The sequence below is a fragment of the Pangasianodon hypophthalmus genome, chromosome 3 (assembly GCF_027358585.1).
Source record: "Pangasianodon hypophthalmus isolate fPanHyp1 chromosome 3, fPanHyp1.pri, whole genome shotgun sequence".
Classification (NCBI taxonomy): domain Eukaryota; kingdom Metazoa; phylum Chordata; class Actinopteri; order Siluriformes; family Pangasiidae; genus Pangasianodon; species Pangasianodon hypophthalmus.
In genome coordinates, this window is record NC_069712.1 from 17,499,699 (window position 1) to 17,523,782 (window position 24,084).

Consider the following 24,084-nt stretch of genomic DNA (forward strand, 5'->3'; position numbering starts at 1 on the left):
GTAATAATGCACAGAAGTGACATATTCTGACTTGATTATCATGATCAGTTGGTTTTAACCTTTACTGCCATCTTACTCTAAAGGTATATAATAATAATAATAATAATAATAATAATAATAATAATATATTTCAAATACTAATTAGCTAATGTACTAATTTCAAATATGCTCTCATAGCCTTGTTATGTCATACAGTACAAAAAATACAAAATATGAAAGTTGAAGGAAAAAAAAGATCCTGAAAGTTCAGTCAGAAAGAGAATTTGATTTTTAGAGGAAATCTCTGTCTGCCTGCTGCCCTGAATTTGGGCTAGGATTAGATGAGTTTTTAATCCAAGTGTGAGTGAAAATCTGCTTGGCTTGTATCAAAGTCTTTTAAATCAGACTCTGACTCACTTCTTATCAAACTCTTGGCCTTTATTTCCCATTTTTTGTAGTTCCTTTCAGAGTGGCTATAGGGGCTCATTTTGTCCTTTCTTGTGATATTATACTTTAGAATTCCTTTATGCTCCTTCTTCAGGCCTTGACATTCCAAAATCCCTGGAGGAGGCATGGTTTCAGAGAAGACAGGGTGGAGTTCAGGTATTGTATACTGAGTCGGTGATAAGGGTGAGGGAGTGGAGTTTTCAGAAGTAAAGGGAGGTGAAAGGGCATCGGGAGAGAGAGGCAGAGAGTGGACTATATGAGACGGAGAAAAAGTGAGTGGGGGTGGTGGGCTATCTTGGGCATCAGGTATAATTTCCAGCCAGATCTCACAGGGCTCCACTGTGACGTAACTAGAGATACTGGAACTGAACCTCCTCAGCACTGGTGGAGTGGGCCGCTGGGTGGGCAGTGGAGGAGGGGTGGTGCCAGTGATGAGAATACAAGGAGGGTTATCCTTTCCCACAAACCTTGGAGTGTACTGGGGCTCGATAATAGCAAGCAGGTCATCCAGATCCAGAGAGGCCTGAGAGCCTCTGGAAGTCTTATCAGCCAGTACCTGCTGCTCAAACTGCCTGGCCTGCTCCCTAACTGATAACTTTGTGTTACGGCCACTCGGGGTCCCCATACCAGCATCAAACTCTTCTATGCTGTCCTTAAGATCTGCCTTCAGCTCTTGCTCCTCCCACTCTGCAGGGTCCCAAAGGGCTTGTTCTTTCAGTGTGCCATAAATTTCACCCTCGTGAACACGACAGGGCAAGGACCACGTAAACTTCTGATTCCCAGGGTTTGTGGGTGATGAACAGCTGATGTCCCAGAAGCTGCCAAGCATGCGAGTCTTGGTGCTCATGACTGGATTGGAAATGCTCTCCTGGTGGGGGGGATTCTGGGTAATGAGCGGGTGTAGTTCAGAGAGTAAGGTGACGCTGCTCTCAGACTTAGGCGGGTTGCTGTGCAGGGTGCTGTTGACAGCAACGGCACGAAAAGCAATGGTGGTAATGAGCTTCTGTCGATCAGCCTCCTCAGTAACTGACTTCCTGTGTCTGCTATAGACAACAATATGAAGTTATAGCAGATAATCTAGAGAAAATCTAGAACTACTATGTGTATCTGATATATGATAGAGGGATAATGAGGAATAAGTGAGAAAGTACTGTTAAGGTGAAATGATAAATGCTATGTTAGAATCCTTCACTCAATTTGACTGAGCCGTTTGCCAAACCAAAAGCTATATACAGTACAAGCTCTCTTGATATACTTCTACAGTATAATTATAGCGCTGGTCCTACCAGTAACACTCCAGTAAAGTCAGTATGGATATTATAATTTAATAAATTTATTTTTAACACTTTCAATGGAATACACCAACTGTGAGCCACAGTGGATTTTCAGGCTTTATTCAATAAACCTACTATGAAGTAAAAATATGGATCATATGCTTACATACACTGAATGTCAAATAAATATTCATATAAAGGAAGTGTTACTCACACACACAGAGATATAGCAATGCTGGGTTGATTTATTCTGACAAGAGAATAGAGATGATCTGAGGTGACAGTCAGTCTAGGAATGAAGGATGTGTAAAGTAATACTTTCAACACAGACACGCTAATAGTGTGAGGATTTGGGGATGCTGCCTATGTAATAATCCTACTAACAGCACGTCTTGCTGCAGCACTCATTACGTAGCAAAAGGCAACACGTGCAGGCAGTGCAGTATTATAAAAACTCACTACTACTGAAGGTAAAACAAGAGGCTTGTCTACTAAGAAAGGGAGAGAAAGCATAAAAATGCAAATGACTTACTGCACTCTGAGTAGAGAATAAAAGGAAAGAAATGAAATGGACAGAAAGCGAGACACGTAGAGAGAGAGATACAAAGAGCAGGTGAATGTGAGTCAAAACCAATGAACTTTGACAGAATATGAAATGCAGGCTTGCATTTAGGAGCAGAGAGTGAAGACAGATGCGCTTCTATTAATCCTTCACTTGTAGATTGAATATTCCATGTGTTGTACACTACTGGCCAAAAGTTGGTGAGTTTAAAAGTCTCAAACACCAAACTTTGTAAAAAAAAAAAAAAAAAAAGAACATGATTTTTCTTTAGATTATTGGCATCCTGACAGCCTGACATATTCCATGCATCATTTCATGAGGTTTCAGCAGGTATGTTACTTCCTTTTTGTTAGTCCTTTCTGATTGCTAGAACATCCTTTTCACTATAGGAGCGTAACTGCACAAAGATCTAGTAAATATTTTCCATCCAACAGCATCACAATATGTCAATTACCATGTTGTCAAACTGAGTTCAATGCAAAAAAGTTTTTAAAAATCCCTGCTTGTTTGCCTGCTGCATGAATAATCACACATATTACAACAGATCATATTGCATGAATACTATTCTATGCAACAAACAACTAAATACGGTATCCACAGTACTATTGTGTGAATAATTGCCATAGTGGTAGAAATACCAACCCCAATAAAATAACAGCCAGCTAAATGCCTGCTGCTGTGCAATGTAATGAAAGAAAAACTTTACAGAAATCGAAAGGCATTATCTGAAAAAGGCTGTTGTTCGCTAACACAGACAGACAGACACACACACACACTTTTTTGTTTTGCTTGTTATTAGACTTAATCACAGGAAATTGCTCTGCCTATCTTTGTGCTTCACTTAATAGACTGACATTAAAAAAATTCTCTTTGATTTAGCACTCACATTTATTCTGATTAATTTAAATCAATACTGTCTTACCTGTGGGAGTTATGATTCTGCTCGAATCCCAACCATTTACAATTCCTTTCACTTTTAAGTGTATTTATAACTTGGCAAAAAAAAAAATCAAATTGCACTTGTTGGACATATACAGCAATTACAGAATTGTAGGTACAGTGGCCATAAACTGGACAAAATAAAAACTAATTTAGTCCAGGTCTGATTTGGCATAGCACAGAAAAACACTACATTGCCCTCTCTGAAAGAGCCATAAATGTCTTTTATAGGAGACAACCTCATTTCTCTTCTAATTTGTGGATAAGGTCACTGCTAGACTGTTAATAGACATCCTTGTGAGATTTCGCTTCCTTTTGCTTCACGGATTCAATCTGGGATTACACAATTAGCCAGGTGTTTTCAGTTCAATCAATCAGAACGATAAGCTACGGGAAAAGTTTAGTGGAGAACAATAAATAACAAAAGACTGCAATTATCGGATCTGCTATTCAAAGAAAAAGTGCAACAGGAGTTTAATTAAACTTAATTAAAGTATAATTAAATTCAATATATAATAAATGAATTTATATTATTTATAATTGAATAATATAAATTCAACATGGTATGTACAGGCTAAATCCCTGCTACTGAAAACTCCTTCCTTTCTATTGAAAATCAGCCTTGAGCTCATCAAGAGTTCTAGAAACTTACACATGAACACTGACTCTTTCTACTCACTAAAAACACATTCTTAGAGATTGACTCACATTTTGCCATCCCCAAGCTCCTCGTAGAGATTGGATGGAGCTGAAGCTGGAGCTGAAACCGGAGCTGGAGCAGCAGCAGATTTTGAAGCGGCAAGTGATCTCTGGATGCGGGCAGTTTTGGCACACTCGGCCTGTTTCCTGTTAATACAGTTGCACACATTCAACGGGTCGCTCACCAGCACCGAACAAATTCTTACATGTTTTTGCCTCTTAATACACAGGAGTCTGAGCAAGAACACAGATTTCTGTATAATTTACCAGTGCCATAGAAACTCTTGTCTCTTTTTAGCATCTTCGACGTTGTGATTATCGGAGGTGAGAAATAAGCACATTTTGTTTGTTGTTTGAGATATAAAATGTGAGAACAAGCCCTTCTTGTTCATTTTTCAAAAGAAACTTGCATGGGTTAGAGTGGAGAGGAGGATGTGAAGATCCTGTATTCATAGCTTCTGAACAACCTTTTGATTTGTATTCACATGTAAAGTACTGAGCTCAATGGGAGTTTTCAGCACATAATTACTGAAATGAATGAATAACACTTACTCTTTGAATCTGACGAAGGGGTCCGTGCACAGCCACAATGGGATGAGAGAAAAAAGAAGAGAAAAATGAAAAGGGACAAGTGGTATTGTTAGATAATTAGCCCAGCAGTATTTCCTTATCAAAACATGACACAGTGTATAAATTAAAAATTGGGACTTGACAGGCTTTCCTCAGCACCACTTAAATCACAGAGTTTTAATGATAATGTGAAGCTCTTTCATGTGGCTTTAGATGAATGCACTGCTGCAGGTGGTGGAATGCACATTATTCCTCGCCGTTTTTTTCCTCCTGTATAGTGATAAGAGCTCAGGAGGGAGAATAACCCACGCTTATCACACATCTCTGTCTACTGCACTGCTGAGAGAGAAATGAGCTCTCACTAGCAAACTCTCTCCATTACTGTTCCTTTAACCTCCCACTCCTCCTTTCTGAAATTTCTCTTCTCTCCATATTTCTACCTACCGTTATTTCTCCCTCTGTCTTTGTCTCTCTCCCTCTGTTTTCTAGTCAGGACTCCAGGCTTAACATTTACTATTAAAATCGACACACATACCTTATTCTCTTATTATTTATTTAACTCAAGCAATTCCCAAGAAGATAAGAGATCTCAAAGTGATACAGATACTGAACTAATTCCAAAGCCAGTACAGAGTTCTTGCCTAGGTCTGGAAGTTTTAGAAAAGTATGGAATTTAAACGTGAAACCAAGAAAAAGGGAATGCAGAAAAGGCTTATCAGAGTAATATAGACTCAAGACATCTAAGTTTATAAATCCATTGTCGCTAATGCAGTTGGAATAATCTATATCACATTTCATGCCTTCTCTTTTCATGATACAGTTAATAACTGTTAAAATAGCAAGAAAACAGAATGTAGAAAGTCTGTAAAAATTGAAGTCTGGAATATTTGTCTGGAGTAAAAGGCAAGTATCCTGCAATAACTAAGGACTATATATAGAGTCAAGTTATGCAGTAAGGATTTAATACTGAAATTGCGTACACTGGTATTCAAACCTCAGATGTAACTACAGACTTACACATTATTCAGACATTTGCACAGGACTAGAGTTCGCCTAAAACAGACCTGTTTCTCAGTTACCTGCAATTTTGACCTTGGCATATTGTTGTTCTTTTTTTCTTTGCGCAATATCGACAGTATAATGTCCAGCATCATGCCTGACAGTTTGATATAATCACAATGTCACACTGAAATTCATGTTTTGGGTTGTAAAAACACTAAAAAACTATGGAATGCCATTTGAAACCAATATTAAATACATTAATTTGATATTATTAATTAGTCACTAGTATTGCCCCTTTAAACTCCAAAAAAAAAATTCTAAATTCTAAATTCTCACGGAGGACATTGGAAGAGATAACATCTTAATCAGAGACATTGCTCATCTCTGAGACATTGTTAGATCATATTACATTTGACAACAACAACAAAAAACACTATCTACTTCTTAATTCGACATTTTCTACCTCCCGATGTTCAGGCTTAAAGGCAAGTGCTTGTGGAAACATCTACTCAAGAAATATCTGGCAACCTCAGAGGCATCAACTAAATGCAGGTAATTCTAGTCAACTAAATGACTAAAATTGAAACTAAGCATGTTCATAACCCATCTCTGAATATGTGTAACTTTGCTCAAGTAAATATCGATGTAACTTTTGAAATTAAGTTGGCAACATCAGATAAGGCCTTAACTGAATTTTACTATTTGTGTTATGGCTAAAATAAATAGGGGATCAGCATCAAAATACAGTGATCTAGCATGAAAGAATAGAAGTTAACATCATCTTCATTGTTGGGTAAATTTGTCCTTAAAAATGGTAATGCATGTTTCTCTTTTTTGTGTGAATATTTGTGTGAACTAAATGGATAACAAGATGGTACGACATTAGCCTTTCATTTTATCACTCTTATGTTCCAGTCAAGATTTCTGATCCGTAACCTGTTCCTTTGTGTTCAAAACCTGCCACCTGCACATATTGAACTTCTGATCTCATATGCTTAAATCTAATATCTGCACACAATTGCTATTCCATCATATCTTTGACAGGCTGTTACCAATAATCACTGGCTTATATCAAGGATCTTTCTTTTGCATGATGTGCCTCTATTTAATCAAAGTTTTGTACATTTCACATTATGATTACAATCTCCAGTGCACAGAGGAGGATGGGACCCCTTTTGAGTCAAGCTTTCTGCCTCATGCCATCTTGCCTATAACATCATCTGGGATCTGGACACAGATTTCCATAAAACTGCTTTGTGGAAATGTCTGTGGTGAAAAAATGTACTATAGAAATAAAACTGAATTGAACCACATTTAATTGAATCTGTGAGTGAGACTGGAAGCCCTGTGGACCTACTGTAGATGTTTTTTCTTTGTCTCTCTGCCACTTATTTATCTCCCTGGAGCGAGGAATTGTTGGAGAAGTGCTACACAGACAGATGCTGTATTGTTGCGATGTTGGCTGAGGTGTGACAAAGCAGTGTGACGAGAATAGAAAATGCATCAGTTCTGTCACAAACGACTGTAATTAATCTGCTTTCACATGGTGCTGGTGGGGAGATTAGCATGTTAGTATGTTTAATTACACAGAAATACCCTGCTTCATACCTGGCACCCATTCACACCACTTTCTCACTATTTCTGTCTTTGTCACATCACCTCTTTCTGTCTCTTTCCCTCTGTCTCTCCTTATTGCTAGGTCTCTCCTTCTTCTAGTACTTTACACAGACTTTATAATGCTCTTGATAATCTCAAATCTCTCAGCACTGAGATTCTGACTCTGAGAAGAAACGACCACTAGCAGTGTTTTTAACAACAGTGGAGTCTCAATTCCAAAGGCAGTCTTGTTGATCAGTCTCATCATGATAATCCTGCTTTCTGCTTTTTAGTTCCCAAAACAGTACTCACTGTTTGTAGGTGACCATGATGATGAGGATCGCAGGGATGCAGCAGAGGATGATGATGATGGCGAGGGCAAGTAGCGCCCCCTCTGTGTAGCCCACAGCCTGGGCAGCTTTCTTCACCGTAGCCACAATGTCTGGTGAGCGGATTTCCAAAATCCTCCCACCTTCACCCAGATATGGCTGGAACTCTTTATTAATGTCTAGAATCTTACCATCCAGAAACCTGCCAAAAAAGACTGGGAAGTCACCAACATACAAAAACTACTGCCATTAATAGTAATATGTGTACTGGGATTTCATAATATTTATGGATTCACAATCTATGTGTAAGAATATTAGTAGTTGTATTATACTACATTATACCACAGTGCTGTTAAAGCTGAATGAATCTGACTGGCTAAAAGGTATTGATTAATTTTCTACAACAGCATGACTCGGACAGTAATTGCAGCTTTAAGGTTAAGGGTAATGCACTGATTCTAATACGGTATTGTTTCTAGATTAAGAATTTATATGGAGAATTGCAAAACAGACACTCAGATTAAAAACAAATATAAATAAATATAAAAATATACACAATACAATTATAATATTATTCATATTGATATATCTCTTCTATGAGGAGACAATTTATTTGTCTCCATTGTCAGCACTTTGTAGCATTCAGAGGTAAAGATGTAAATTTAAGTATTCTGGTTTTGCATTTTTTTTTTTACTCATTAATTTTGAGAGAGAAAAAAAGCTAGTGAGGGAACTGACAAAAATTACTGTGGTATAAGGAGAATAAAACACTTCTTGAAGTGTTGTTATTGGGAAATAATAGCAACATGTCAGGCCACATCACACCATTGATTATTTTCCCACCTCTGCTGCCACTTGTTAGTCTCACTTTGTCACTGTGAACACTGAAAAAGGTAACTTACATTCATGATTACTTTCTGATGAGATTAATGTTGGTGTTGCTACCATAGGCAGTACAATGAATAAATAATTGGTGCCTTTCCGATGTCCACATGTCACCACTATTTCACCAAAATAACTTGGTCTTTTAGGCCAGTCTCTGGTAAAGTTTGTGTATCATTCGCATACACTGTAATCACAAGAATCTCACCATGCAGAATCCTCGCAAATACAAACTGATAAGTCATCAATATAACTACTGCTGTTGTCATTCAATAACATTAGTCAATACACACACTACGTTATGAATATTTCTGAGCAGCTGGAAAAGGTCTGTATTTGAAATGTGAGCTCTTTGTAAATGCTGTGCAGTTATGAATATCTTAACTGCAATATTTTCAAATAAAATAAAGAACGTGATTTCATTATCCACTTATTCTTCATGGTTAATTAGTTACACGGAGCTCTATGGTGTAATACACTGACCCTTTGATAGACAGTGGTGAAAAGTCTAATTAGCTTAAATGACAAAAAGAGTTTAAATGAAATTAAGTTCATGTCACCCCAATTATGGGATTCAGGGCTTATCATTCCAAACATGAAAGAAAAAATATTGCAGTATATTGAGTGCTTCTGAAATATTGCATGCCTCATTTTGTTTGCAGACATGTCAGTGTAAGGCAAACTGCCTACATGCTGAAATAATTTAAATGATTACTAAAATCTCCTGTTCCTGCTCCTGATGAGACACTTAGAACTATCAGTAATGTACAATAATAACAGAAACCCATTCCTAGAGGGGAAAAATATGTTACAAAAAACAAAAATAATATTTTTTAATATGAAAGAAATAGTAATTGCTACATAATAAAAAAATAAATATTATAATAATTAATATGTAATAAGAGATATTATAATAAATTTGAAATAATGCAAAATGGAAAACAGACCAGGGATGTCAGGCATTAGAAAGCGCAGATGAATAGCTTGAGTTTCTGAGTGTTCTCTGTTGGTAGGTTGGATTGTATGAGTGTTGTATTTCCTTATATACCGTATGTGTGCTGCTTACTTGAAGAGTTCTTGTCTAGATATGGCCCTGTTTGTGAGAGGGTCGATGGCATACACCTGCAGGTCTGATTTGCTGTAGTCCTCTAATGAATACCCTTCCCCATGCCGCCGTGGTCCGATGGATTCCACTATCACTTTCGCTCCAGGGATTTGGTCCTGCACATAGCGCTCGAGAATCCTGCGATCAAAAATACATTATGAAATAAAACTCACTCAAACTATGGCTACAATATGACATGAAAACATTTCTTTCTTTCCTCATACATGAAGCTCTGTGTGGATCATATAATGTCGATGGATAAAATCATTTTCTTCCATGCTAAATACAAATCTTGCTGCTGAAAATATAGTGCACAGTCAGAAGTCAGGGTCCATAACTTAAACAGTTGTATCACAATCAGCAAACAAAGTCAACTGAGACCATAAAACATTGAAATTGTAGAAAAGTTATATAACAGTTTTGAGTCTGCACAAAGAAATAGAAGTTGCATCATATAATCCAAACCCCTTCTATACATCCATTTCCTCACACTGGCAAGCCAGGAAATGAGGAGCGAGTCACAAGGTCTCACAGTGGACTCATTTAGAAAGAATTAGAGATGACTCTTATGGCTCCCCTGAATATATAGGTTTCTTATTTTAAATGCCTGATAGTATGTTTGCTGGAGATCCAACACAGCATTTCTATATCTATACTATCCCCAGAGTGATGATGCTTTAGGGGAGCTTTTCATGAGCGGAAACTGAACAGCTCCTGTGGTAACTGTTATAATGTTTGTCTATCAAGGTACTTAGTGAGAAAATCAAACTGAATAGAGATTTTTAAAAAATCTAACAAAAAACACCCAATCAGTGTGCGAAACCAGTATAAACTTGGAAATAGTTGTCAAAAGCACTTTGCCAAACACTGAGTTCAGGGTTCTGTTTGTGATGGTGACAATCCAGGTTTGTCATTTTTTTTTTCTTTAAATAAATGTGCTAGCCTCATTCTGTAATTACACAATCTTTGGTGTGCTTGTCAGGACTGAATTCATTTGCAAAACTTAGTCTTGGCAGGAGGAGCTGACATTTAGTGCAATTCTAGAGGTAGAGCAGTTCATCCGCTCCAGTCAAGTTACAGAGGCATCACCTGACAAGTTGCTCTTTGTTCTCTTCCACTACGGTAGGCGGCACATTGGACACCACTACCTGCATGTCCAATGCATTCACCACAGACACCTGAGAGACATGAAAGAGAGAGAGAGAGAGAGAGAGAGAGAAAGAAAAGGAATTAGAATTTTTCACTGGCTGTGCCTTGGAGATCTTTCTGCCAAAAGCAGGCTTTGAGACCAGCTGCCATATGCTGCTGTAATGGCCTTTAAATCTGTTAGCCAAAAGGAGCACATACACCTGAGAACGTTTCTGGAACAAACAACAATTTTGCACATACAGCCTTCTGCTCCCTTTTTAACATACAAACACACACATACAATTCTCCGAGCCCCTTTTATTCTATCAGTGACTTATTAGCTCCATTGCTTTTATGGAAATGCACAATTCATTGGCTGCATAAGTACCAGAACGATGCAATTAGGAGGAAAATTGATTCACTTGACAGTAAATAAATGCAAATTTATTGCTGCACTAAGAAGTGTGGTTTTTTTGCTTATCAAGATACACATGGGTAACAAACTGAAGGGAAAAACAACATACAGGGTGTTCCATAAATCTAGCATCATTGGAGAAAAATAGAAAAATGCCAAAACAAAAGCTTTTATTTACAGAACTTGCACAACCATTTTTCTGAATACACAATTTGCTGCAAAGAGAATTTTTTGGATTTATTCTTCCTTGCTCAGATACATCATGGTCTGTAAAAATACAAAATATACATTTTGCATATGCATAACCCCATGATGCTGGACTTATGGGACACCCTGTACAGTGTGTTAGTAAGGTGTTGAGCCATCATGAGCCTCCAGAACAGCTTCATGTACACCATGTACCCTCCTGGGCAAAAAAAATGGACCAAGTCCAACATCGCAAATATTAAGCTTTTAATGGTCTTAACAACAAATCATTGGTCAGAAAATTAGCAAGAATTAAACAAACCCCTGAGAGCTCCTGTGCCACCATCTGCTCGTTTACTTTTGCTGCAGTGGACTGTTTGGGGAAAAGCTAGAAACAGGAAAATTCACTTATACAGTCTTCTTGTACGTGAAGGTAAAATCATGATAATGATTAAAATGTTTGATGTAAAATTCAAACTAACACGTGTCTGGATGTATAAAATTTTCAAAAAAATATCTTCTGGGATATTTTTTCTTAAAAGATTAGTCATTATTTGGTTATCTGCCACACCTGATGCAGCCCATCAAGGGCCACAAAGCTTAAACATTTGAAGAAATCAAAGGGAAAAGCTCTCCCATACTAACTTCCTTTATCTATTTGTTTAATTCTTGCTAATTACCTGATCAATGATTTGTTAAGACCATTAGAAGCTTAATATTTTGCCATTGCAGGCTTGGCCCTTTCCATGATTATGGAACTGTATGGGAGGGATTGAACACCACTGTTCAAAAGATCTACTCTTAGTTGGTGTTTTTATGATGGCAGTGGAGAGCACTGTCTAACCCTTTGGTCCAAAATCTCCCAGAGATTTAGGTTCAACTAGATTGAGACTAATGAAACCATTCAGTGAATCCTCCTGCCCTGTGGATGCAGGCGTATCATCCTGGAAGAGACCACTCCCACAAGGATAGAAATGTTTCATCATAGATGAGGTTAAAATAACTTTTGTAGTGATTTGCAGTGATACTTCCTTCTAACAGGACAAGTAGGCCCAAACTATGCCAGCAAAATATCGTGCACAGCATTACAGAGCCACCAGTTTTTTCCTTTAATTTGTCAATCATCTGTAAATAGTATGATCAATTTAATTATAGCTTTCTATAACTATAGTTTACTCATTTATTCAGTCATATTAGATATGATTTGTCTTCCTCAGCTTATTTAGCATTGGTAAAGTACATTCATATTTTAAATGATTTTATAAAGGAAACATCTGGGCAATATGTTTTGTACCCCAAAAAAGCTAGGCCTAGAATGATTAAATCCAAACACATTGCAGTCCTTGATGGCACTGACATGAATGATCACAGCTTAATCTGTTTAATCTGTACATAACACCTTACACACACTGCAAAACTGATCCATTGTATTATATTTCTGCACATGGAGCAACTGCCAAGTAAAATTCCCTGTAAGTGAAATCGTATTTGCCCAATTCTTTCTGATTCTGATGTACACACACTCACACTTACCACCACCTCAGCACTGCTGCTCAGACCCTTTCCATAGTCATCAGTGGCAATGACCTCAAATTTGAAGTAAGAGCGGCGCATGTTGCGATACATGATGGCACTTTTGATGATGCCAGTGTATTGCTCGATGACAAAGCTGTCCTGACCCTCTGGAGTAGGGGGGATGATCAGCCTGTACGCCATCTTACTGTAGTTCCCCGTGTCTATGTCTGTAGCCTGCCACATGAGAAACACACAAATGCATACAAATGTACACAAGAACCTTCAAGTGATCAGTGTCAAAACTGAAGCATGTGAGCAGAGTATTTATTCCTACGAACGCAGGAAAAAACAAGCAAGAACAAGAGGTCGAAGATGAATGTGGAGAGTCAATAAAAACAACAAAAGATTCCCTATGGAATTTAAAAATGCACATTTTCACAGTGCTTTCATTCAGCAGCTCTACAAGCCTGTGTGAGTGAAAGGAAATACAGCCAAACTGTTCTTCAGAATAGAATTTTACTTGTTCATATAAAACGTTATGCTATGTATGTGCGGTTTAAAGCTTAAAACTGAGACAAAAAAGATTTGACAATACCTTACTCAATGATGACTGTGACAGTGATTGGAGAGCCTACACTTACATAACTGTCATAAACTTACATAAATAATTAAAGGATTGCTCCAACAGACATCAGCTGTCATAAAGAGTAATTGAGGCAATTTTATGTCAAGTAGGCTTGTGTGAAATATACTATAATATGACTATTGACACACATATAAATATAGTGTATAATTACATAGATATAATTATGTAGGTATACACCAATCAGCCATAACATTAAAACCACTGACATTTGAAGTGAATGACATTGATGATCTTGTTACAGTGGCACCTGTTAAGGGATGGGATATATTAGGCAGCAAGTGAACAGTCAGTTCTTGAAGTTGATGTGCTGGAAGCAGGAAAAATGGGCAAGCATAAAGATCTAAGCGACTTTGACAAGGGCCAAATTGTGATGGCTAGACAGCTGGGTCAGAGCATCTCCAAAACGGCCGGTCTTGTGGGGTGTTCCTGGTATGCAGTGGTTAATATCTACCAAAAGTGGTCCAAGGAAGGACAACTGGTGAACCGGCGACAGGGTCATGGGCACCCAAGGTTCACTGATGCACGTGGGGAGCAAAGGCTAGCCCGTCAGGTCCAATCCTACAGAGCAGCTACTGTAACACAAATTGCTGAAAAAGTTAATGCTGGCTATCATAGAAAGGTGTCAGAACACACAGTGTAACGCAATTTGCTGTATATGGGGCTGCGTAGCTGCAGACCGGTCAGAGTGCCCAAGCTGACCCCATCCATTGCCAAAAGCACCTACAACGGCACGTGAACATCAGAACTGGACCATGGAGAAATGGAAGCAGGTGGCCTGGTCTGATGTATCAGGTTTTCTTTTACATCATGTGGATGGCTGGGTGTGTGTGCATCATTTACCTGGGGAAGAGATGGCACCAGGATGCACTATGGGAAGAAGGCAAGCCGGCAGAGTCAGTGCGATGCTCTGGGCAGTGTTCTGTTGGGAAACTTTGGGTCCTGTCATTCATGTGGATGCTACTTTGACACGCACCACCTACCTAAACATTGTTGCAGACCAATTACACCCCTTCATGGCAACAGTATTCCCTAATGGCAGTGGCCTCTTTCAGAAGGATAATGCGCCCTGACACACTGCAAAAATGTTCAGGAATGGTTTGGGGAACATGACAAAGAGTTCAAGTGTTGACTTGGCCTTCAAATTCCCCATATTTCAATCTGATCGAGAATCTGTGGGATGTGCTGGACAAACAAGTCAGAACCAATGAAGGCCCAGCCTCGCAACTTACAGGACTTGAAGGATCTGCTGCTAATGCCTTGGTGCCAGATACCACAGCACACCTTCAGAGGTCGTTATGGCTGATTGATGTATACAGATATAGATATATAATTATAAAGATATAATTTATTTAAAATATTTACATATCTTAATAGCACAACCAGTTATTCATTACTGTGAGCTAGTAGACATACTGCTGAAGTTTGGTTCTAATGTATTTATAGCCCTATTCAGATGTATATTGCAACTTGGAGCAATTCCATTATTTGCAGAGGATTTTCTGTGATTTTATTTTCATCCATATCAGCCATGACATTCTCTGTCCTCCCCTAAGAAAATCACATGCTTAAATTACCTGCTGTTTTTTTTTTTTTACCATCTCTGCAGTCTTCTGATAATTTTAGTCCTGTCCAGATCGATTTATTTTGCTGGTAGATGCTAAATCTTGCATTGGAATAAAGTTTTTTTGACCTCTGTTACTTGCCAGATTTGTATACCCAAATCACTTCCCAAATCACGAAACAATGAATGCTGCTGAGGAATCTCTCAACAACATACTTATTATGGGTTGTATAACTTCATGTCCCTACTGCCTACATTGGAAACCCATTAGCAGAAGAAAGAAAATAAAATCAATCAAAATAGTGCGATCACAATATCATGCAATATTTAGTTACCTAGAAATAAATCAGTTGTTTCACTGTATCTATACAATAGTCATCTATCATGATATGGTATGGCTATGTGTAACATAATAATCTTGTTTCACTCCGAGAAACTAATTCTGTCTAGATAGTGCTTAAGATGCAATATTTTCTATTTTGATATTTAGCCTGTGCTAACAAATGAAGCAATTCACTGTGGATGAGCACTAGCTGTGCTTCACGTTGCTGTCGCTATAGTTACCACTCTAGAGACAGCGCTGGCCTGCTGTTTGAAGAGCTGCGCTGAGTGCAGAATCCTGACCTTTCATATGGGAATTGGAAAGAGTCAGGTGGAGTGGAGAGCAATGTGTCACCTGCCAAGTGAAAAACCCCTTAAAGCTAAATACAACATATTTTTTTTATCATGTTAATAGGCCAGTATGATTCCTCTGGGCTCTGTGAAGGCCACTCAAGTTCTTAACCCCAACCTTCATGGAGCTTCAAAGAGCTCACTTTGTGCACAGGGGCACTGTCATGCTGGAACAGGTTTGGGTCCCTTAGTTCCCTCCAGTGAAGGGAAATCTTCATGCTACAGCATACAAAGACATCCTATACAATTGTGTGCTTCCAACTTTGTGGCAACAGTTTGGGGAAGTCCCACATACGGATGTGATGGTCAGGTGTCCACATACTTTTGGCCATATAGTGTATATCAGCAACATCCAATACCACTATGAATCAATACCAAAGTTGAAATAACACCTAAGGGACATCAAATTTGATGACATGATATTTTATAATACTTTCTAGGCATTTTACAAAAACATACTGCATACATAACTCACTATGTCATTATGGTGTCAGTGTTGTCATGTTTTCTGTCATATTGATTCTACATTATAGTGAGTTTGTCATGTCACTTCATCACCTTTATATGGCTCATGCCAGAAATACAAGAGCTACAAAGTCAGTTCTTTATGCTCTAATTTAAGTCAGCCTGTGAAATGCCATACAATGTACAAAGCCAATGAAATTGTCACTGTATGTGTTTTATATCAACCTGACAAAAAACTGATGATGATGATGCAGCCTTTATGACACCTGACACCTGCTGGAATAAGCTTTTATAATTGTTTATTTAGGTTTATGTTAGTTGTCAGGAAGGGCTTCAGGTTTAGGTTTCATAAAGCCATCTAAGCAGCAACCTTATTTAAAGTGTAACCAAATAGTTGGATAGATGGAGTTTTGAATTGATATAAAATTGACTAAATTAAGCTTTCAGAGCTCAAATTTTGTTATTGCAAATAGATATTGTTAATCTGTAATTTAACTAATTTGACTGCAAGTAGGCAAAGTCGAATTGTACATGATGATGGTTTGAGAAAACAGTAGCATAATCAGAGCTCTTGTTGTTGTTTTGAACTAGTGTGTGAGCAAGACAGATCGAGTGAATAATTTAACGAAATGAGAGAATCATTTTAAACTCTCACAACTCCACTCAGTTTCTCTGGTTTTCACTCGGGCTGCTCTTCTGTCAGTGTGTTTGCTGTGGCACGAGTGTTGCTGGAGCATGCTTTCCTCATCCTCTCGTTCCCTCTTACACCACCTAGGGCCTCCCTGCTCCCTGTTTCAGACCTTTTATGATCATTAGCGGCTGTTAGAGACTTAATGTTATTTGAACCAAAACAAAGTGAGTCTGCTTTCAATCAGTTAAATAATTAATGCTAAATAATCAATCAAACAGTTCTACACTTTTTATTAGCCCAGAAAAGCACAAGAACAAGCAGCCTGTGACACATCGCATGTGAGCAATTTATATAACGGCTGGTAAGTGTGTGATGGTCAGAAGGAGCTAAAGTTAGAGAGAAATACAGCAGCAAAACTTTTGAGAGGGTGACATTTTCAGGGTGAGAGTGGAGGACAGGGTCTAATTGGACAGGAACAGAGTGGAAGTGGAGGTGGGTGGCAGTGGAGCAGTGTTGGCAGGCGAACCTGTCTGTGAAGACAAAAGTTCACTATTCTAACAATCACATATGCAGCCAGCAGCTAGCACATACAGAAGCTTACATAGTGCAAAAACACCAAAGTGGCCACAACCGGGATGTACAATTGTAGATTTTGACCAAAATTCCTCTTGTACTCAGATACAAAGAATCACAAAGTAGGATACTCACGATAACCTTCAGGACTGACGTGAAGGTCTTAGTGTCCTCAGTTACTCCGCCGATGTACAGGGACTCTGTGAACACTGGAGGATGATCGTTCTCATCCTGCACGTTGATAAACACCTTGGCTGTGTTAGCTGTGTATTATTTTCCATTTATGCACACACACACCCACACACAAACACAAACACAAAAGAAGATAGAGAGAGACTGGGTTAGAAACAGCTCTCAGTACGTGAAACTGCTGAACCTATTTGTCACGGTTAGAGTTTGAGGTGCACAGAATAAATATGTACACAAACCCGGCTCAACCTCTACGCAAGAGTAGATCTGAGAAATATATACTGTCAACAGCATTTTTTCTTCCACTATGTAATGCTGAAAAGTCTAATATGGCTGTGGACTAGGAACCTACTGAGGGAATGTGACAAACAAAGTACTATTCCTCATATCAGTTAACTAGACAGAAAATATCCGGATTTTAAAACTGAAAAATGAATGCCTTAAGAGTTAATTCAACACTCATACTGTATATAGACACACACACACACACACACACACACACACACACTGCTGCATTTACAGACTACATGCAATAATATTCAGCAGAATAATTGCCCCCTGTAGGACAATGTGTTCTTGAGTGGGCTTTAAGTGCATTTTCAGTCTCCATGCAAAGCAAAAAACCCACTAGACCCAAATTGATTCAAACCATTAACACAGCATTATGAAGTTCATGCTGTTATTTGTAGCAAAGTGTGCTTTAATGTTTGTGCATGTGTGCGTGTGTGTGTGAATCTGACTAATTGGACTGTGACAATCTTACTTCTGTGATGCTAGTCCTGTTCTGCTCTGATCCTTTTAACACACATCAATAAAGTTTTAATAAAAAGCTCTCAGCAGGCGGGAAGCAGTTTGTTTGAGCAGGAATGCAGATAAAGCGAGGAGCAGGTGGAGAGAGGGAGATAGCCCTGCTGCTTTCCAGGCCTCAGCCTGCAATAATGCAACATCAGTGACATCTGACTGAGAAAGCTGTCAGGGCTGCTTCATATCATGTCTGAGGTCATGACCTTTTGCACAGCACTTACTTTTGGATGGCACACGCAGGTTGGCCAGAACAAGGGCCAGAGAGTCGGCCTGCAGACGGAGCTCATAGCTGATGCGTGTCTCATAGTCTAGCAGCTTTGCGGTGTATATCATTCCAGTGCGGTTATCCACTCTAAACTCACCTACAAATACAAGCACAAAATGATGGGAGAACATTTCACAAGGTACTCAGTGAGTTAGAGAGACACAAAAAAATGAGATGAAACTAAAGAAAGTATAACTGAGAGAGGTGTTTTGTATAGTTTACTAGCGTACAAAGGCATAAGATTATATGGCTAGGCTCCCAAGTGGTGAAATAGAAAAGCGTTCACTCTTTTGTCAGGAGATTATGAGTTTGATTCCTGTAGATGCCACAGCCATCCATGGCTAGGAGTCCAGAGTGCTCTGTGGGTGGGAGGGATGGCATACTCTCTCTCCCCCGTTAATCAAAGCAACACTAGCCAATCTCAGCCATCTGTGAGCTCATGTATGTAGAAGAGTGTAGATAGCTCTTTCCTCCAAGTCTGTTACACTTCTCTGTGACGTAGCTTCAGCAAATAAATAAATAAATAAATGCAGTGGGCTTCATGTGACACAGAGGAAGCGTGTGTTAGTTGTCACCCTGCCCTGTTGGTAGCTGTTGTATATTAGGGGAGAGTTAACGAGTAGGTGGGAATTTGCAAACCGAACATGAGACCAAACAGATCCAAAAAATCGTATGGTTAAAATATATTATTTAATTTTATCTCTATATTTTGCAAAGCCAGTATTCATCTACTGATAAAATGAACATCAACACAACAAAGAGTATGACTTACAGCCTGGGTCAGTAAAACAGTGCTGCGTACACTCCCTAAGGGAAATGAGCAAGGGCACACAGCTACAGAAACAAAGGCTTATAAATGACGCAGGAATGCTTGCGTCAGGAAAGGGTGAAGCGGAGGTCTCCACGTGAAGTATAAGGGTTTAAAGAAATACTGCCACATTTTTCAACCTAATCTCAGAAAAGAACCCAAAAATATGAAGTCTCAGTGCAGTTGTTCAGAATATATAACCTGAATTCAAATTATAGCCATTACATTGCATTAATAAAGGTCTTAGCATGGACCAAAATTGGACTTCTGTTGGATTCATGGTGGTAATGCATAACCACAAATTCTTCCCTGTGAAAAAGTACACCCATCTCTGAAAGAAAGTATTACACAGATTTAGAGGTTAATTTACATCTGACTAAAACAAAACCCGAATAAACACTTTCTACAAAATGTTTCATCGTAAACATTTGCTGCCATTCTTTTGAGCACAGAGAAACACGCCAAAAAAATCTTCTCAGTGATAATCACGCATATGTTACAGACGCTGTGGATGAAAGTCTGTTGTAAGTAGAAAGTAAGAGCACTATTACTTTTTTGCAAACAAAGCAAACAAATATGTGGATGAGAGAGCTGTCTGATATTCTGTTCTACTGTTCTGAGGTCACTCACCCCCCTGATTGCCTCCCACGATGGAGTAGAACACGGTGGTGTTTGCAGCTGCTGCAAGAACCATTCCTACAGCCTGGCCGATCGGAGCGTTCTCACTCACTGGGCTGAACCTGAACACAAAAACGACACAAATCATCACCCCTAACTTGCTCAGCTGCAATTCCTCATTCACTTGACTTTCCTTCCCCATTAGGCCTCACACATGCTATAAGCGTGGTACAATTTTTCTTCGGCAGACTTCAGTTCCAGTACGAATCAAAGCTGTCAAACTGAAATATAATGTGGGATCAGATAATGATCACTGCACTTATACCAGAGCAGTTAATCTTCAATGAGAGCTCTTACACTCCTACACAATAACAGCACCTCAAAACTAAGATGAAAGGGCAGATTAGTGCTTTCAGAGTCCCATTTAGTGACACTGAGGTGGATTTTAGATAATAAAAAAGGAGATGGGATAAAAGCGAGCCCATTTTCGAGTTTATGGGAACAGCCTGGGGAGGTCGGCCTTTAAAAGAAAGTCACACTTAGAAGTTCAAAGATCTTAAATGGAAGTTTTAAAGTTCTGCCCTAGTTGAATTTATTTTCTTGTGTAGGCACTATTGTTACTGCTCTTAGTCAAGTTAGGTTTATTTATAAAGCACACACTGTAAAAAATGACTGCAAAGTTTACAGTAATTTGCAGTAAGAAGCAACTGTAAACATATTTACAGTAAAGTACTATAATATCTTACATAGTATAAAATAACACATAATCCAGTACATTTATCATTTGGCTGATGCTTTTTTTTAAGTTACTTACAACTGATGCAGGATACAACTGAGCTGAAGGTTAAGGATCTTACTCAAGGACCCAACCATGGCAGTTTGGCAGTCCTGGGATTTGAAAACATGAACGCATCAGCCAAATGAACAAATGTACTGAATTATGTGTTATAGTTTATACTATATAAGATAATATAGTACTTTACTATAAATATGCTTACAGTTGTTTATTATAATTTTTTTCCAGTACTTTATTGCCAACCATTTTGCCAGTAAATTACTGTAAAATTTGCAGTCAATTATTTGCAGTGCATTTAATCAAAAATATTAATAGTACAGTACTGGGAAGAGGAATTAATTCAGGCTGAAAAAAAAATTAAACACTCCTATATCTAATTTATTCACATGACTAAAGTGGTGGCTTCTCATCATTATGTGTGTTATCATCAAATAAGTTTTGCCTTTGAGCTTGTGTAGTTTCAGGACTGACAGAAATATGCAGTTACACACATCCAGAAGTGAGGGAAGAGTGGGTGGACTGTAGCCGCATTGCATTCCTATGCTCTCTGTTAACAAAAAAAAAGAAAAGCAGCACAGTGATTACGGGCAGGATAAACCTGCTGCAGACTCCAGCCCTGACCTGCTGTGCTGGAAGGCCAATGAAGTGTTCTTTCCATTATCGCTGAGACAATAGGAGGCTGCTGCAGCTCAACACTTCCGCTGTCAGCAGAAAGTCAAAAGCTTTCCCATTAACAACCCAAAGCCGATAAGCCTCCCATCAGTTCCCATGGAAATTACCCATGCCATAAATAGCCCACATGTTGGTGGAGGGGCGAGAGAGGCAGGCAAAGAAAAGGAAGCTGTAGGACTGCTCTGAGCTGCTTCACACTGTGATTTCCTGACTCCTTTCAGCTGAGACACACTTGGGGAAAAATGGTGAGTGAAATAGTGAGTGACTCTCTTTGGTGTCTCTTAGCTTGACACTAGCAATAAACAGCAAAGAAATCGAGACAGGGAGAAATAAAAAAAAAACATAGGGAGACTTCATCATAAAACATCATTACTGTGAAGCATATTAATAAGGATGACATTAATGATGTCTATGCTTTCATTTCTTCAGTTCTGTGCTAAAGCCACAGAGCTCATTAAATACAAAGAGAAAAGGTTCAAACTGCAGCTAAAATTCTGCCTTAAAGATCAATGGAGCACATGCTATCTGAGTGTATAGATAAATTATTTACCATTAAATACACTTGAAGGTATACACTTGAAAGAGTAAAAGGTAACATGTAGAAATTAGCCTAAATGCTATTAAGCACATTTGCATATTTCTCATCAAAAGCCATCAGGACTGCATTATCATTTACAGAGGGATAATAAACATTTAAACATTCATGTGTGCATATTAGTATCAGCATTTTAATCACTACAAATGAAAAAGTAGAGGTGCTGCCTTGCTTTGGAATTTTAATTCAGACATTACTCAGAGGATTTTTTTCCCTGTGCTCTACATGTTTTCATCTCAAAAATGAGGCTAATTAAAAAGATACCAGGGCAGAATAATCTATGAGAGAATACTGAAAGGCACTTATTGAACCAATTGCTCTTGCTGATATAATTGAATGGAAGAATTCAGTCTAAATTAAAAGAGATAATATAATATGGCTAAAGGTGCTAAAGACAAAAACAGTATTTCTGTTTGCACCTGTGACTTTATTATTTCTTCTTATTTCTGATTTTACATTAAATCAAGTTATTCTCCTTACTAAATAATTTAATATATGCACTGCTGCTGTGTGTATGTTATTCACTGTTTGTAAATGCAAAATTGCAAAATGCATTAAAAACCATGATATTGGATTGTATGTTTATCATAACTTTCACTAGTCTAGTTTGAACCAACTAGTCTAGTCTAGTTTGATAATTTTATGCCTATTCATTTAATGTTTGCAGCACAAAGAAACGTAACAACTCAAGTGCATTTAAATATGTGCATTTAACATCTAACATTAAACATAAAAAATATTAAAACGTCCCAGTAAAAGACCAAATTAATCTCTGGTACATATCTCAAAGATTGGTACTTTCTTGATTGGTTAGTTGTTTGGTCAGTTGATTGGCTGACTGATTAAGCTTTAAAAAAATAAATAAATAAATTGATACCTGACAGCCTCAGTCACGATTGTTCAGAAAACAGACTTATATGCAGTGTTTTACTTTAGCTTTTCAAATTTCAGTTGCATTTCCCACAGTCCTCCCTGGATTTGATACTAACAGTGTGAAGATTTTCAGTCATTCAGGTCATGTTAAATGTCTCATACTACTAAGTCTTGGCAACTAGCCACTCATCCATGGGGATGCTACTGGGTTGCTCTTTAAACAGTGTGTGGGATTCACACCAGTGACATCATGAAAATGGTGTTAAACTGCAAGGTAAACAAGCCAGGGCTGTTCTGCTCTGAATGGGTTACTCCAGTTTGACATAGATGACTTCCTTTACTCCTCTTTCACACCAGTTGTTTTCCAGACCCTGGTGTTATGTCAGTCGTGTCAACCACGGCCAATCATTTCATGAATGAAACATAAGTTCACTCAGCAAGACTTAACATTACAGAGAGTTGTGGCTCGTCAATAGGGGCAGGTGGGGCAGAGCCACACCATATACAGTTTATCAGCCAGTCAATAAATGTTAATCTTCATATGCTTTAGATGCTGCAAAATTGTAGAGCAGCGTGCTGACTTGCCCATTTAGTTTCCCTACAGTTATTACTGCACCTAGTGCTCAAAGATACAAACTGCAATAAGCACTAATAGAGATCCATAGGGGCATAATTTTCTCTGTCCCATGCACGCACTATGAATATTTGCAATGAAAGAGGAGGAGCGGACAGGACAGTTAATGACTGCGTTGTCAGATTGGGCTAGTTTAAACATACTTCACAGCTGCTACGATATTGTTTTATAGCAAATACTTCTGAATTAAATCACAAGTGTAAGTCCAGTGTGTATAAATGTGTCTTCTTTTTTCAATGCCCAACTTTTTTGGACTATGTAGCAGCGGGGGTGTGGTCGAGAGGAAGTTGAACTAGCTGGTAATCTGTGATGATTCTCAGCTGTGTCTTATTAGCACCAGCCTACTTACGTGTATTTCTTTGTACTGCGAGCCAGAGAGAGACAGAGTGAGAGAGAGTTGAATAGCTAGCTGGAGCTTGCAACACACACTCACATGCGCACACACACGCGCACACACACACTCACACCCATGCATGGAGCGTGATCTTGACCTCGAACGAGGCAAAAGCCGTGAGCTAGTTTGGGTCGCATTTCTGTTAGTTTGATTTTTGTTCAGTTTTTTAAAGTGCACTGAAAAGCACTGCTGAAAATAAAAGTGAGCCAGGAGCTCTGCTGAAACTCCACCTGCTTCCTGAGTCTTCCTCCGCATTCATA

The 24,084-nt window shown here is 38.5% G+C and overlaps 1 protein-coding gene across 1 annotated transcript in view; it reads right to left on the bottom strand.

The window, feature by feature from the left end:
* Positions 1-24,084, bottom strand: part of pcdh15a (protocadherin-related 15a) — a 163,929-nt gene that overhangs the window by 12,720 nt on the left and 127,125 nt on the right. The window contains exons 25-33 of the mRNA XM_053232665.1: positions 19,873-19,982; positions 18,391-18,531; positions 17,312-17,439; positions 12,647-12,862; positions 10,474-10,562; positions 9,346-9,522; positions 7,381-7,599; positions 4,453-4,461; positions 3,910-4,047 (exon numbers count right to left, since the gene is read on the bottom strand). Coding sequence (XP_053088640.1) covers positions 3,910-4,047; positions 4,453-4,461; positions 7,381-7,599; positions 9,346-9,522; positions 10,474-10,562; positions 12,647-12,862; positions 17,312-17,439; positions 18,391-18,531; positions 19,873-19,982 — 1,227 coding nt within the window. The remainder of the gene's footprint in view (positions 1-3,909; positions 4,048-4,452; positions 4,462-7,380; positions 7,600-9,345; positions 9,523-10,473; positions 10,563-12,646; positions 12,863-17,311; positions 17,440-18,390; positions 18,532-19,872; positions 19,983-24,084) is intronic.